This window comes from Neolamprologus multifasciatus, chromosome 7, assembly GCF_963576455.1.
Source record: "Neolamprologus multifasciatus chromosome 7, fNeoMul1.2, whole genome shotgun sequence".
In the NCBI taxonomy this organism is placed as follows: Eukaryota; Metazoa; Chordata; class Actinopteri; order Cichliformes; family Cichlidae; genus Neolamprologus; species Neolamprologus multifasciatus.
This window is the reverse complement of record NC_140445.1, coordinates 19,057,341-19,072,561: the sequence shown is the minus strand read 5'-3', so window position 1 is coordinate 19,072,561 and position 15,221 is coordinate 19,057,341. Positions and strand designations below refer to the sequence as shown.

The 15,221-nt window shown below is 39.3% G+C and overlaps 1 protein-coding gene across 1 annotated transcript; it reads right to left on the bottom strand.

Annotated features, from left to right (window-relative positions):
• Window positions 1-5,820: 5,820 nt before the first annotated feature.
• Window positions 5,821-12,340, bottom strand: LOC146514114 (Golgi phosphoprotein 3-like). Its single transcript, XM_085168361.1, has 5 exons — window positions 11,857-12,340; window positions 11,237-11,368; window positions 10,867-10,981; window positions 10,098-10,258; window positions 5,821-8,280 (listed from the first exon to the last, which is right to left on the bottom strand). The coding sequence occupies exons 1-5, from the start codon at window positions 12,064-12,066 to the stop codon at window positions 8,017-8,019; spliced, it is 882 nt and encodes a 293-aa protein (XP_085024487.1). The 5' UTR covers window positions 12,067-12,340; the 3' UTR covers window positions 5,821-8,016.
• Between the last annotated feature and the right edge of the window lie 2,881 nt (window positions 12,341-15,221).

Below are 15,221 nucleotides of genomic sequence, written 5' to 3'. Positions count from 1 at the left end.
AGGTTTAAACCCAGCTGACCTTAGATGTACTTAGAATCCATTTACATGTTTTTGCTGTCTCACAAACGGACCATACAAATAAAATCAATTTTAATAATAATCTAATAATTCAAAATTTTAAAATAATTTTCATTTTAACCACATGAATACGACAGTTATAATATTATTGCTAATTTATATATATCACAGGGAACAAGAGTGTTTAATATTTGCATATAAATATATGCATACTTTTAGGTAAAGTCACATTTCCTAAGAATTTTTACACTAAATGATCTGAATTTACTTCAACCCAGATGGCATGAACGGCTTATTTAAAGAACAGCTTGACTATTAATGTCACATCTGTGTACGATTCTTTTGTCAGTATTTACACAAACAAAGGTCAAAGCCTGTCAACTCTTTTTTTTTTGTTCACACAAGCTACCTGCTCCCATCACAAATAACACAAGCACCGACTTCAAACCTACCCGTGAAAGCCCCAAAAAGCCAATGTGTTTTCCAATTTATTTATTTATTTCCACCAAAGCAACGTCATTCACACACACCCCAACCATGAAGCGGAACATTAATGGGGTGATTTCCTCTCAGAGATGTTGCACAACAACAAAAACGTTCATACAAAAGGTCACAAGACTGCACAAGAGAGAAACCACGATAAGCCTGTTGATTTACATTCAAAACATATACCTTAAGGACACGGCAATAAAAGGCCAGTATATTTAACAACGCTGTTATCAGCAGCAGCGACACGCCTGCTGTAACAATGTGACCACTGAGCTCTGTGGACAACTAGCAGCATGTGTGAAATGTGCAGTGGTGCCACTTAGAGTTCCCCCATTTAAGTACGTTTACAGTAATAGTAGTAGCACAGTAATTAAAATATAAAGACATTTTCCAGCTAACCTTTAAAATTGCTTTATTGCCATACAAGTATTATATATATAGACATAAAAAATATACATAGAATTATACAACTGTATACAGACTATATTACTATACTAATACATGCCTGTTTCTGCTATAAGCAGTGACATTAAAATGATGTGATGCTTTTAGGTGATTTTAGCCTGTTTTTAGGTAGCATGATGACATTTTAATATACCATGTATAATTCAGCTTTTAATTCACCATAGATATATCATACATAATTTTTCACTCTCTATATGTTTTTTTAATGCAGAAATGTAATTTAAAATGTGCTCTTAATTTAAATTTGCTCTTAATTACATGACCCTTTAAAGGGTGGCCCACCATGTGTTTGGCAGCCACTTGGCTAAACTGCTGACTTATACTTAGCTGAAACTTCATTAGGTGCCTTCAGTGTGGCTTTATTGATTATTTGTGGCATAGAGGCTGGAAGCACGATTAGAAGATTGGTACACTGTGGTCATCAAGACTCAGGCCAGGCAACAGTTTTCGAATATTCTGTTGTCTAATTATAGCAAGCCACTGGGAGTTGAGGCCGAAATTTCCTCTTTTGCTTTAAGCTGAGTGGATATTTTGTCTTTTTCTTACTAAAACTCCAGAGATGGAGGCGTGTGGGGAAATCCAAGTAGATCAACAGTGTCTGAAATTTCTTGGCCAGCCCGTCAGACACCAACCACCACATCACGTTTAAAGTCACTTTAACTTTCTTCCTTATTCTGATACTGGCTTTAACCTTTCACAGGCAATCTTGACATTGTCTGCATGCGTAAATGCAATGAGTCGCTGCCATGTGATTGGTTGGATGAGATATTGATTCGCAGCTGAACAGGTTTAATAAAGAGGCGCTGAATGTATATTAAAACCAGACCGACTACAGTAAACATTGTGGCATAGGTATTAACAGACCCATGATGCCACATACATTAAACATTTATATTGTGGCACTTTCAATAATCTAAATTTCTTAATCTTAAAGTTTAGACTCAGTTCTCAAAAGTAAATACTTTTTCCTTAAATAAAGAAATAATACTGCAACTCTCTAAGCCGTCGGTGGTCAGGTGATACGACTTTCGTACTTCCCATTTCGTACGAAAGGAGAAGGTATGCCCAAACAAGTTCATGGTGCTTGTACTAAGCACAAATGCAAATAGTGCACTTTTAAGGAAGAAGCGCAATGCACATATCTTTGTCTTCCACGTCACCAAGTTTTTCATCACCCTCTAGTGTAAACAGGTCACGTGCCTGCTGTGTGTTACGTGATTAGAGTGGTGTTGGCCTTGTTTGTTTTTGCATTCATTCAGTCACGGAAACTTGCGTGACACCGGTTAATGCAAGGTTTTGATGTAAAAGAAACATTTTCTGCAGCTGGTTATTTTAAATATTCTGTGTTTGTGTTTATGTAATACGTCCAATGATATCTGTCCTGTACATGGTGAAAAGAACACTGCTTCTAAATATCTAATCTTATCGGCCAGGTAGGACACAAAGTGTGGCTGTGAACTGTTGCTGTACAGTCTGTACTGTTTTCTTTATGGTTGGTTTGTGAGCTTTTTGCAGTTAACAAACTGGTCTGATGAAATGTTGCTTCGTGTGACACGGTGGAACTGTTTCAGATGTTGTTTTGCTTTCTATTTCATTTGGTTATGAGCTCATTCTAAGACTTCTAACTTTTTTTTAAACATATGTACGTGTCCATTTCTATTGTCCGTGTTATTCTTAAATGTGACTATCGGGAAAAAAATATATAGGGCAGGATACATATCTTTAGCAAAGTGCAAACATACTAAGTTTTAACCATTTTAACCTTTAACACTACTGATTGTAGACGCTCGTAAACAAAGTAGGAGGAGGAAGTTGACTCGTGACCAACGGGGGATTTCTTTCTGAGCGTGTGTGACGTATATAGCATGTTTAAAAGGCGGTCTGTGCTATCAATAGTTCAAACCTGTTCCTGAACATCAAGTGTCAAAACCGGTAAGAAGCAAAACGATCCCGTGAAGCGCTTCTCGTTTTCGGACTATTATCGTTGAGAAAATGGCCAGCAAAGGTGAATATATAAACAGATCTGATTGAGGAAGTTTTAGTTAAGCCCGATATTTTGCTAACAGATTGCGAGCAATCGACTGATATGATCTAACCGATGTCTTCTTCCCTCAGACAGACCCTCAGGAGCTGCTGCCGCTGTTGAACTCTGCGCACGCGAGCTTCGTAAAGCCGGTGATGAACTCTACTGGAAATACAAACTGCTGGAAATACTTATCAAGCACTACAAGACTGTCGCTAATGTCAAGTGAGACATGATGTGAGAGCTCATCAAGAGGAAGCGTATACTGTAAATCTGACTGGCCGTGAGCCTAACATTAAAGAAGGGTCTCATATATAGACTCATAACTGGTGGCAATATGGTAGCCGTAAGTGGGATGTACATATGTTTGTGGACACATCTTGCTGGAGTCGCTGGATTTGGACTGGCAGTGGACTCAAAAAGGAAGACAGGAGCTCTCCAGAGGAAAACTTGTGGGATGCTGTTGATCCGCTGATACAGATCGGTGACGAATTGGACCGAAGAGGAGCTTCAGAATGGATGATATCTGCTAAAGATGATGATTGTCACATGTATATACACCGTATACTATCTGTGGACATTCATGCATGTTGGCTCTGTTATAGGTTAAGGTGTAACATTTAGACTAACTGACTTGGACCTAAAGGAAATGACACTTGTGAATCTATAAAATCTGTGAATCTACTTAAAATGCATTTTAAAAAAATGTCAGGATAAGTGGAAGTGTGTCATGAATAGTTCATTAAAAGATATACATTCAGTAAAGGTATTACTTGGTCATGTGTAGTATCTGTTTGTATGGTGGGTATGACAGAAAGCAGTTCGTGAATGTAGTTAAGAATACAAACAATGCACATTTTTTATGATCAGAAAATGGTTAAAACTGAATTAGAAGGCTTACTGATGGTGGGTCTGTTATTAAATAGTATAAGCGCTGTGTTTTTAGTTACTTGAGACAGCTGGTGTCAGGTTCTGTAAGAGCAGCTGACGTCAAGCAAACTTATGACTAGATTGAAAAGGGTTTCTAACTCCACATCCAGAGCTATTGTGCCCACAGCAGACATTCTGAATTGTGGTAGCAGGCATGAAAACAACGAGTGTAACACCAACTATCTAATTTCAATGTTAGGCAGCAATCATGTGTCTCTCTGGGAACTGGTTCTGATCTAAGATTTAGGGGGAAAAACAAAACAAATTGGACATGATTATCTGCTTGCCAAGTGCTGCAAACCTAAGTAATCTGGAAACATTAGGCGTTTAAAATCTTTTGGATTCCAAACACGTAGTCGTGGCTCATAAGGCTTTACAGGTGTTGGAGTACATCAGCAGGCAGCTGTCTTCCAGCTGTTCCACAACCCAGCCCAGGTTTAGGTCATAGAGTAATGGATCTTGGCTGTACTTAACTGCAGACATTTTTAAAGAATTCATCCTGCTGGCATTTGTTCCGCCTTCAAATCGGTCTTATAACAATTTATTTACATGTCTAAGAACTAGCTGTATTTATATTTTTAACATTATACAGCTCTGCTTTGCTGCTACCTCATTTTAAACCGAATTCCCACCAACAATGGATTCTGTTCATCTGGACGTAGTGTTTCCAGTGGACCAAGCGTACATCTTTCACCATCTTACATCGCTGCCATTCCCCAACTCTCTGTGGATGGTACTCATAGCTGTTGATCAATGGTGACAACAACTTGCATACTAACGATCATGAAACTGACCTCACAGGCCATTGTTGACTAGTGGTGACAGTTTCGGTCATCATGCAAATGTGCTGTTTGCAAGGCTGGGGAAACCTGCAGTCAGCTGACACTGAGGAAGTCACCTGGATGAGTGAGGAAAACGCTACATCTACCTGAATGTAGAGAATCAACTTTTTGGGGTTTCCTTACCTGGATAATTGAGCATCTAGTAACACTATTAGGAAGGCCGGTGTTCTCCAACTTTGAGAATACGTTTGCTGTGAAATACATCAATCTGACAAAATTCACATACACATTGTCAATATGGTACAAAATGGTGAAATTTCTGTTTAAAGCAGTGGTTCACAAACTTCTTCTGGCCTCAAAGAAAGTTGATTACCCACTTATTAAAAAATTATATTTATTGTTAAAAATACAAATATAAAATGCATCCAAGTTTCAGTGTCAGGGAACTCTGTGTGTGTGTGTGTTACTTTCCCCCCAATAAAACGATTCACCTTAGTTTCATTTCATGTTTTCACCTGCACATCCCAGAAATAATTTACTTCCTGATAAGAGTTAGGCAAGAAGCCACTCCCATGTTTGTAATGGAAACTGTGTAGCTGAAGCGAAGAGTTCACAAAGAATGATTTGGTAACATGATATCCCTGTAATCATTGCAACTGGAAGTTGCAAAAGAAGTTTAGTCTGATGGGAAATGCTGTCGCATCATATTTCTTGGTTGGGATCACTAAAAAACCCCAAACTGTCCCACAAAGGTAACAAATTGGTTCATGTTACTTAATGAATTTCAGAGACTGATGTGTAGGCTTTTAAGTTAAAGAAGAAAGAAACTGATCAACTTTCTGCCATAAATATAATTTCTACAACCTATTATCAATTATTTGTTACCTACTGATTATTAGAAGCACGCTTCTACCACTGAAAACAAGTACCAACATTTTCTTTCCCTTTGATTACTGAACAAGTCTTGCAAAGGTTTATATTCACTGAAGAGATTCATCTACCAACTAGTATTAGAAGAATGGGAATCAGACGATCTACCTAAGGGATCAAAACCTTGATAAGAGCAAGCCCGTTTTTAACCATAAATTCTGAAAGAAAAACCGCAGCAAAACATTATAAATTCAGGCACTTAAAGGATCCTTAGTTTATTTTTTTTGTGGTAATACAAAAAGCATACAGAATTATAGAGGATAGGAGAGATCCCTTTCACTGAATTCAATTAGACCGTACACATAAAATGATTAATAATTACATACAAGCCGTTTTCTCTGTAGCTACATCCACAAACATCCCAGCCCTCCACCGATAACAAGCATGGTCTTGTTGCTGTAAACGTGTCTCAACAGTTCTTCATACCCACTGGTACTGTGCAGGTAGAAAAAAGGCAAAAATAAAACAGGCGATGTAACTTCATACACAGACCACATTGATCAGACGGTGTTTTTATAATCATAATTTTACAATGAAACAAGTTTTTCCCAGACCAAAGCGTGTTTGGAGTTCATTTCCTCTCCATTAGACGTTGTTAAGATGTTTCAGTCATAAACAGGGATTTACCAAGACCCCATGTAACCTCCGCCATCATTTCCATGTATCAAACCATACAACATGCCCACAGGGGCTGATTAAACAGAACAAAAAGAGCATGTAATCATGAAATGACAAATAAGCTGAGATACATGGAAAGTCAAGACTTTCCATAACTGCACAACACATTTTCTCACTTACCTCTAAAAGTAACAACTGGAATAAATCACATGATCATATCAGGACGATTTCTTCAGAGGAAATGCAAACAGGTTATGCTTGTCGATTAGTCATGTGTGGAAACTCCTACACAAGACTTGCCTCTGACTTTCTGTTTTGTTTTTGGGTTGGTTTTTTTTATACTAACTACGATGACAAAAGGAAATTCAACTAATATTTTTTGTCAATTTTCAGGGAAATGAAAATATTGTTAAACCTAAATAGCACTTCTATGTCTACATACCACTAGTTTTAAGTGAGAAAATATGTTTTTGTAGTAACTAAAATAGCTAACCTGCTTGGCTAACAATTCCTTAATATGTATAAGTAAACACTAATGATCACAGTAAGTGTCACGGAGGGTTTTTTTTTAAATATCCAAATTCGATCACTACTCTTCCTCCCCCCCCCCCCCCTGCGTCTTTACATCTTGATTCACATTTAGAAATATAAGTAGCAGGAGCATTTTTTTAATCACCAAAGGAATTATTTATTTTTTTTGTTTTTTTTTTTTTTAAATTTTTTATATTTATAGAGCTGGATTTAGATTTTTTGTTGTCGTTTTTTTCTCCTTTACCATAGTTTCTAAAGTTTATAATGATCAAATCCCTTTGTCACAAGTGGGTTACACAACCCGAGAAGACACCTATAAATACTAACCTACCTGCAGGGCTAGCAGCTGTGCAAAATAGTTAATTAATGGCAGGCTACTCCAAGCATCGATCAGCAACATAAACAGAAACGGAAGACTAGCTGCGTTCTCTACACACAGAATGGACCCTTGAAAAACCAGCAAACTAATGAGAGCTTTGTTAGATTGCACATTTTAAATCTCTGTAAGGGCCGAATGATCTCACACTTACTGGTGAAGGAACTGAACTTGTGTTTAGCCCCTCTTTCCCCCTCAAGAGGCATTGAGGGGAAAGGAGGAAAGAAAAATTAAAGCAAGGACAAAATGAATCTGACACAGTCAGGTAGTCTGTAATAATGGGAACCCAGAGATGTGTTCTTAACTCAAGTGGAAACGAACAGGTGGAAGCGGGAGACCTGCGAGAGCAGAAAGAGCGTTGCTCATCCTTTGTCCTCGCGTTAGCATGTGGCAGGGTATGGAGATCTTGAAGTGATGAAGAGATGACGTTTCCTCTGCGCTGAAGGGAAACTTGGCCCCAGTCAATATCTTCATATTCACCATGACTACTGTTGCCAGCTACTGCGCTCTCCGATGTCATCTAACGAATAGAAACCCACCTGTATGTAGTGTTGATGTTTGTATAAGTATATCCTTTGCAGTGGCAGATGATGTACCTCACTTGTGTGAAAGCAGCCAGTCGTTTTCCATTTTAGAGAGTCATCTAGCCCGTCCCACTGTTAGCTTGGTGAAGCCCACCACCGATCAAGACTGTGTGTTAATATGGACTACCACCAAAATATCATCCAGAAGAGATGTCTAAACAAGCTCCCCAACCAAAACAGATTGTCTCATTAGAGTGAAGTCTGTCTCATTAAGTCCTTCAACCAATTAAATAATACAGACCACCTTTCAGTCCAACCAATCAGGTGCTTTCATTTAGTAAAGGCGGCCACCACGGCCCACATTAGTTCATTGACATTGGGCTTAGCGCTCTCTTTCTCGGGCTCCAGCTCTAGCAGAGTGTGAACCCTCTTCATGGCGAGGTCGTACTGTTCGTCTTGGAGCGGGGCGAAGGCATTCTCAAGAACATCGGACGAGTGAGCCAGCAGAATCAGGGCCAGAACCCGCTTGTCCATGCGGTGGGGATCGTTGACCCACTTCTCCAAAACAGAGTCCTGGACCTTCTTGACAAGGCGCTGCAGGTAGTAACAGTAAATATTATAGAGTTTTATAGTTAGAATGAATGTGAATTAGATTAAATTAGATCATTACACTATTCAGGCTCTAACTCGGAATCCGTACCACACCATACCTTTATTATAAAGCGCTTTAACATAAAACCAGAGTTCACACAGTTCTGCACATATACCGTAATTGTCGGGCTATAAGCCGCTACTTTTTGCACAAGCTTTGAACCCTGCGGCTTTTAGTCAGGTGCGGCTTTTCTATGGATTGTCCATGATTTTTGTCATATCGTAAGACGATTTGTTTTGTTTGTTCCGCTGCTGTACGGCACTACGTTGCCTGGCGGAAGGGCATGTGATCAGACACACAGTATCGGGGTTCAAGAGTGGTATGTTGGTCACATGTCCATCCGGCAGGCAACATAGTGCCGCACAAGTAGTGCGAAAAACAAACTTCAAAGTAGCGCTACGCATTCAGCGGGAGGCGTAGATGATGAGCGCCGATAAACTTGCAAAAAGCAAGTTATGCTCAACTCCACCGGTGGAATCTGAAAGCGTGGAAAAGTGTGAAAACATCCACGATCACCAACGGATTTCGAAGGGCTGGACTGCTGCATGATGGAGAGGAGGACACCGCCACGGCCCTTCTGAGGGTGTTTGACTCCGACACTGACAACGAGGATTTGTTTGGTTGTGTGACAACGAAGGAAAGAAGCTGAGAGTGGATGACGTAGCCATCCTGAGCCTGTTCGTATACGACACTGGAGAAGAGGACTTTGGTGGTTTTATTGCGCAGGAAGATGGTGGTGAATGACTGACTTTTCATCTTGTTAAAGCCGTGTCACTGCACCTGAGCCTAAAATGTAGTCCGAATCTATTTTTCTGGTGTGCTGTAGGTTATTGTTATGTACTACATTTGTTACTCATTTATGAAGCACAGTACATGTTTGGTACTTGTAATTACCGCTACTTGTGCATATACCTAAAAAGTTATGCAAATATGTACCCATAACCTGTTTTTCAAAATATTAATAAAAGGGGTGTGTCTCCAAAAAGCCATCTCTTTCCTGACAATTCCCTTTGTGCATATTCTCTTACATATGATAAGTCAACATTGAAACACCTGCGGCTTTTAGTCAGGTGCGGCTAATGTATGTACAAAACAGGATTTTCCCCTGATTTTAGCTTGTGCGGCTAATATTCAGGTGCGCTTTGTAGTCTGGGAAATACGGTACAAATATCATAAACAACAAAATAAATAATTAAATAACTAAAATAAAAACATTTTTTTAAAAAGTCACATTTGTAGCTTCGTGCTTAGCAAGACTTTAACCCCTTCAGCAGTCAGACAGGAAGTTTGCTTTAGCCTCTCGAGGCCGGAAACTAAACAGTTGGTTTTTTGCATAGAAGGTTATCTTACAGCTAACTAATAAGCATACACGGCTGCCAGACTTCTTGTCCTCCTATAGCTGCTTGTTTTAATGCTAGACCAGAATCAAGGTTGTTAACTATACAACCATGAAGTGAAAATGATTTGCCATCCAGCAAAAATATGAGAGAATATATAAGAGGGGAATATTACCCCTTTTGCACTGATACTTGTGCAGTTTGTCAACTCTACTTTAACTGAATCCAGTGAAGAAAAAAAAGTGCAAATATAGGTCAAACCTCTATCAAATGAAGTTGAGGGCGTGACTAACATGCTCCTAAATAGCTGACAGTTCCTGCACGCAAACTAAAAAACACAAACCTCCCCCACTAATGATATGCAATGATGCTTGAATCAAAATTTTGATCATGATTGCAGAACAAAGTGAACATTTGCATACCTGTTTAATGGTACTGTTGGTAAGCGGATGTGTAGTCATATCAAAAAGCAAGAAGTTCTGCTTCTCTGTGGTGAGGACACCTTTCTCCACCAGGTTTTTGGCCAGACGTTCTCTGACATTTCGCAGCTGATAGTGCAGCTTGAGCGGATTCCAGGTCTCGCCTACGTGACAACATTGAGATCGGCTTTCAGACGCAACAAAATAAATGACGTGCATGCCGAGGTCATTTTCCCCCTTTAAGGTTCTTAGCTGAGAACAGGAGCCAAAAATGCTTCCTGTGTTGCTATTATAAAGGATGCACCCATTGTTATATTTTGTTACATTTTGCAGACTGTGACAGTGCACAAAATGTAAATGTATTTTAATTAAAAATAAATGTTTAAAGTGTAATAAATCTTCATCATTACACGGTCTTTTGATATTTATCCATCTTGGAAAAGTTTTGGGACTACAGATAACTGCTAGCTACTGCCATTGGTGAATGTCATCTCACACAACGAACATCAAGACTGACATCTACTGACAGATTGGTGCATCCCTAATTATCTACTGTATTTCCAACAATTGCCACTTGGGGCACTACAAGGTGTTTTTAAAACAATTTTAAAAATCAATTAATCCTGCTACTGACAAATCTGACATTACATTGCACATAAGCAAGCAGTACTCCTCCACCCCAACATTTTAGACACCTATGTGACCGAAAAGGTGAAACAATAAGCAGATCACCACTAGGTTTGGCTAACAAATACAGCAGTGCTTATCTCACCACTCAGTAGCTCTATCCAGCTCTGGACATTCTCTGGAGGCTGAGTTTCTTTAATGTGTTTCAAGGCCTCATCCAGCAGCACGTCTCCTGTTGGAGCATCTGACTTGCAGATCACCTTGCCAGAGAAAGGTAAACATTTTAATAATGATGGCTGCTGTCTGTGGAATTGTGATGTAGACACATCCTGTGTGAGGAAGAATTACATAGATAACTAGGTGTAAATCTCCCGACAAAAAATGCTTCCTTCTTCGTCAGAAGAAAAGCAAACAGTGTCAAGTGTCCACTACGTCAAAGCATTTAACCGGACAAACTGGTCCTTTCCCCCCTACACACACGCACAAACATCTGATCGCAATATAATAGTTCTCACCTTTCTTGCCAGCAGGCTTTTCCTTCGCACACCGGACGCCTCCAGCTGTAACCTCCCTCTGAGAGCCAGCTCTACAAGCATACAGCCTCGAAGGCCGGAAGAAATACAGTCGTTCCAGAAAGACGTGTAGCCCTGGGTGGAGAAAAAAAAAACACTCGCTAACTTAGCTGACGTGTTGGAAGGAGCTGAAGCAAAGCGAGATGAAAAGGAAAGCGGTGACTCGCTGGCGAGTTGTCAAGTGAACGCTTGGAGAAACCCGAGCTAAGAAGCTCAACAAACCGGATAATTGTTTTCACTCTCCACCACCCCCCATTTTTTTCTGTAACCTTACGAGCCAACAACAAAACGCAGCGCAAAACATTTCGATGCGCTTAAATACAAGCTACATGACATCTGCTAGCAAGCTTAGCAACGACACACTGTGAATCGATACACTCCCAGATGTGCTACATGAACACAGCATTCCGGGAAACTTTTAACTAGCGCTTTAATAAACCAGAGTTAGCTTTGTTGACAACCACGACTGGTGACGCACAGTAAACTCTAACATTAGCTAATGTCAAGTGTAGCGACTAAGTTACTAGCCAGCCTGCTAAGCTGGACTGCAAAACAGGGCTCACCTCTCGGTCCTTGAGGCCCAAGAGCAACACTTCCTCCATTAGCGTCAGTCTGGTCTCCTTTGAGTCCCCTTTGTCGTCGTCTTCCTCCTCCCCGCGGCGCACTTCGTCCTCCTCACCGCCGGACTCCTTCTCCTTCTCGGCGGCGGCGCTGCGAATGGCCTCAGTCCGCCGCTGGACGAGGCCCGATGTTCTCTGCGTGAGAGTAGTCATAGCTGATGCCGAAAAACGATAAAATCCGAAGAAAGGCGCCGACGTCGACCAGCAAGAGAGCCACGCAGCATGTAACCTGAAGGTTAAAGGTGAAAATCGGAAAGCGGTGGACCGATCGAGCGAAGCCGACGGCTAACGTTCAGCTGAGCTCGAGATTCCTGCAGACTCTGCCCACTTCCGGATCCAACATGGTGGCAGGTGACGTAAAAACGTGGCCCGGGGTGATCCGCGGACGCCTCCGGCCTCGTGCATTCAACAGAGCGCAGCGGGAAATATGTGCAACATAACCTCTGAGCTGCCCCATAAACTGATTACATTTAACGACAAAGGCTATGAATTATTCAGAGGAAATCCTGTTTTATAGAGCCCTAATTTAAACAAAAACAATGGATGTTGAGTAAAGCGTTTTAGGAAGAAACTCAAAATACTTTAAAGATGCAAACAATTAGATACAAATTTAAAAATGGCTGTCTTAATTATTACATTATTTAATCTCTGTAATGACGAGTAAAGGAAACCAAATAACACATCATAAAGGCGGGCTCTGTCTAGGAAAAAAATGTAAAAATAGCCAGAGCTGGTCATCTATGAACTTTTACTGTATGAAGAATTAGCCTAGTTCTATATTAGTGTTGTTGGTGGGGTTTAAAAATAAATAAATAAATAATGATATAAAAATTGGCATTTACGATCTATTCTCTTGTTATATACACTGGATTATTGCGCATTCAATAGATCACTTAAAAAAAATTCTGACCTGGGAACAATTATATATGCTTAAATTAAAGTTCTATTGTATATACTTAATTAATTCATCTATTTCTTTACTTATTACCACAGCTGAGGTGCTTTGATGAGTTAAATTATTTAAATATTTGATTAAGCATTGCTGGTAACTGCAGCTTTTAATTGTAGCAAGACCCAAGCTAATTTTTAAACTGTAATATGCAACATGTATTGCAATTTGCACTACACATTAGTATTATATTTAGGAAAAAAAAATGCAAACTATACATTGGAGAGTTTACTTAGCTCAAACGCTATATGATTTAATATAGATTCTCAACACAAGGTGGCAGGCTATGCGTAGGAAACATGACCAGAATGATTATGTCCTCCCCCTGCTGACCTCAACTTCTCTGTGTATGATGATGAACACTGATTGTTTTTCTTTCACATGAAAACGCACTGATACTAAATTTAGACTATGTGCATGATAAAAAAAATACTATAAACTAGGTTATTATTATTCTGTTTACAAGTTATTTCCTATTTTCTTACCTATGTTGGCATCTTTAAGCATGAGGGTGCTGACTGCTGCCTTTAGCAGCTTTATGTTGGTTATTATTGTTGTTACTCATCACTGGGAGAGATGCATCTTGGATTATAACCTTGCTCCACTCCCATTTACTGCACATCACTGCCCTCGGTGATGTAAGAGCTGGACTATCATCTTCTTAATGGCATGTGTTGTGCCATATAGTGGAAAAGTTACATATGGAACTAATAATATAAATGAGCTCACATGCCCAAAACGTAAATAGAATGCACTTTATTCATGCTAGTTACACGTGTGACTTCCCAGCTATGAGGTCAAGAAGACATTATACAAATGACAACAAACAGACATATCTACTAGTCTAACTCCATTAAATAAAAGCACACCTTTTATGTACTCTTGTATATTTTTCTACCTCCAGAATCAATTAATTGTAGAAAAAAAATGAGTTGGAGGACTTTTTATATGGAAACACAAAAAGCATTAAAAAAGTCAAAAATCTATAGTGAAGTTTTATACTGTAATGTTAATGCAACTAAATTCACCTTCAGTAGCAATAACCTGAACTTACTCACATCACTGTGGAGGAATTCTGGCTCACTTTTCTTTACAACCTTGCTTCAGTTCATTGATGTTTGTGATCATTGGTTTATGCACAGTTCTTTAAGATCCCACCACAACAGTTCAGTCAGGCTGAGGTCTGAGCATTGACTGAACCGTTGCAACATCTTGATATGGTTTTTTCCAACCTTTTTGGTTGTACATTCGATCCTTGGGATCATTGTCCTGTTGCATGACCCAGTTTCAGCCAAGCTTTAGAAGCCCTCATATTTGACTCTAGAATGCATTGGTATACAGTGGAGTTCATGGTTGACTCAATGACTGCAAGAGCTCAGGTCCTCTAGATGCAAAACAACCCCAAATCATCACCACCAAACCACAGTGCTTGATGAGTTGTTCATGCTGATAGGCTGTGTTTTGTTTTGACCAAACCTGATGCTGTACGTTATGAGCAAACATCTCCATTTTGGTCCAATCTGTCGAAAGGATGTTGTTCAGAAGAAGCCTTTACGCCTAAGCTGTGCTGTCAGGTTCTTTTTAGAGAGGCTTTTTCCTGGCAACCCCTGCACATAATCCATGCTTGTCTTTTTCTTTTTACATTGTCACAACCGGTAGCATTTAACATGCCAACTGAGGCCCGCAGAAACTGAGATGTAGCTCTTGGGTTTTTTTTGTTTTTTTTTACAGCGTTTCTTAGCATTGTATGGTCTGATCTTGGGGGGAATTTTGCAGGGAAATAAACTACTGCAATAATTGATGAACTGTGTTAACACATACCTGAATGCCACAGCATACATTCATTCATGACTGGTACTTACATGATACTTATCTAATGATGATCAATTAATCATCAGTGATCAATTAATCAGGTTCACACTAAGTATACAACTAAGTGTATACTTAGTTTTTCACTGGACTTGTTACAGTCCAATGAAAACTTGCTTTATATGTTGGGAAAAGGTTTTAATTACTTTCCTTAAAATCCCCTTTTTCAGTTAAAAGGCTTTATAAACTGTTTGTACAAGTGCATATTAAGTTAAAAAAATACCTTTATATACTTTGTTGTTCAAAAAGGGTAATTTTGTATTTTAAAAAAGTAGCTTTAGAAGATAGACAAAACATGACTGAAAACATCATTCAAGTTCCTGAAAACAGGAAAGGTGTAAATATTTTTATAAAATTGATTGGGCCTGATTGGGTTAAGATGAGGTCATTTAAAAAACATTCTTGAAAAGGCTCCCTTAGCTCTTATTTCATTAAGCGCCGTGATTATTATCAGAAAGAGTTCCTGAAAGGTAATGAGGAAAGCAAGCAA

Bases quoted from the DNA above. Each gene is read 5' to 3' on its own strand.
- LOC146514114 (XM_085168361.1), bottom strand. From the start codon at position 12,066: ATGACTACTCTCACGCAGAGAACATCGGGCCTCGTCCAGCGGCGGACT. The intron at 10,982-11,236 runs GTGAGAACTATT...TTCTCTGGCAAG, and splicing joins AAAGCCTGCTGGCAAGAAAG to GTGATCTGCAAGTCAGATGC. The intron at 10,259-10,866 runs GTGAGATAAGCA...GTTGTCACGTAG, and splicing joins CTGGATAGAGCTACTGAGTG to GCGAGACCTGGAATCCGCTC.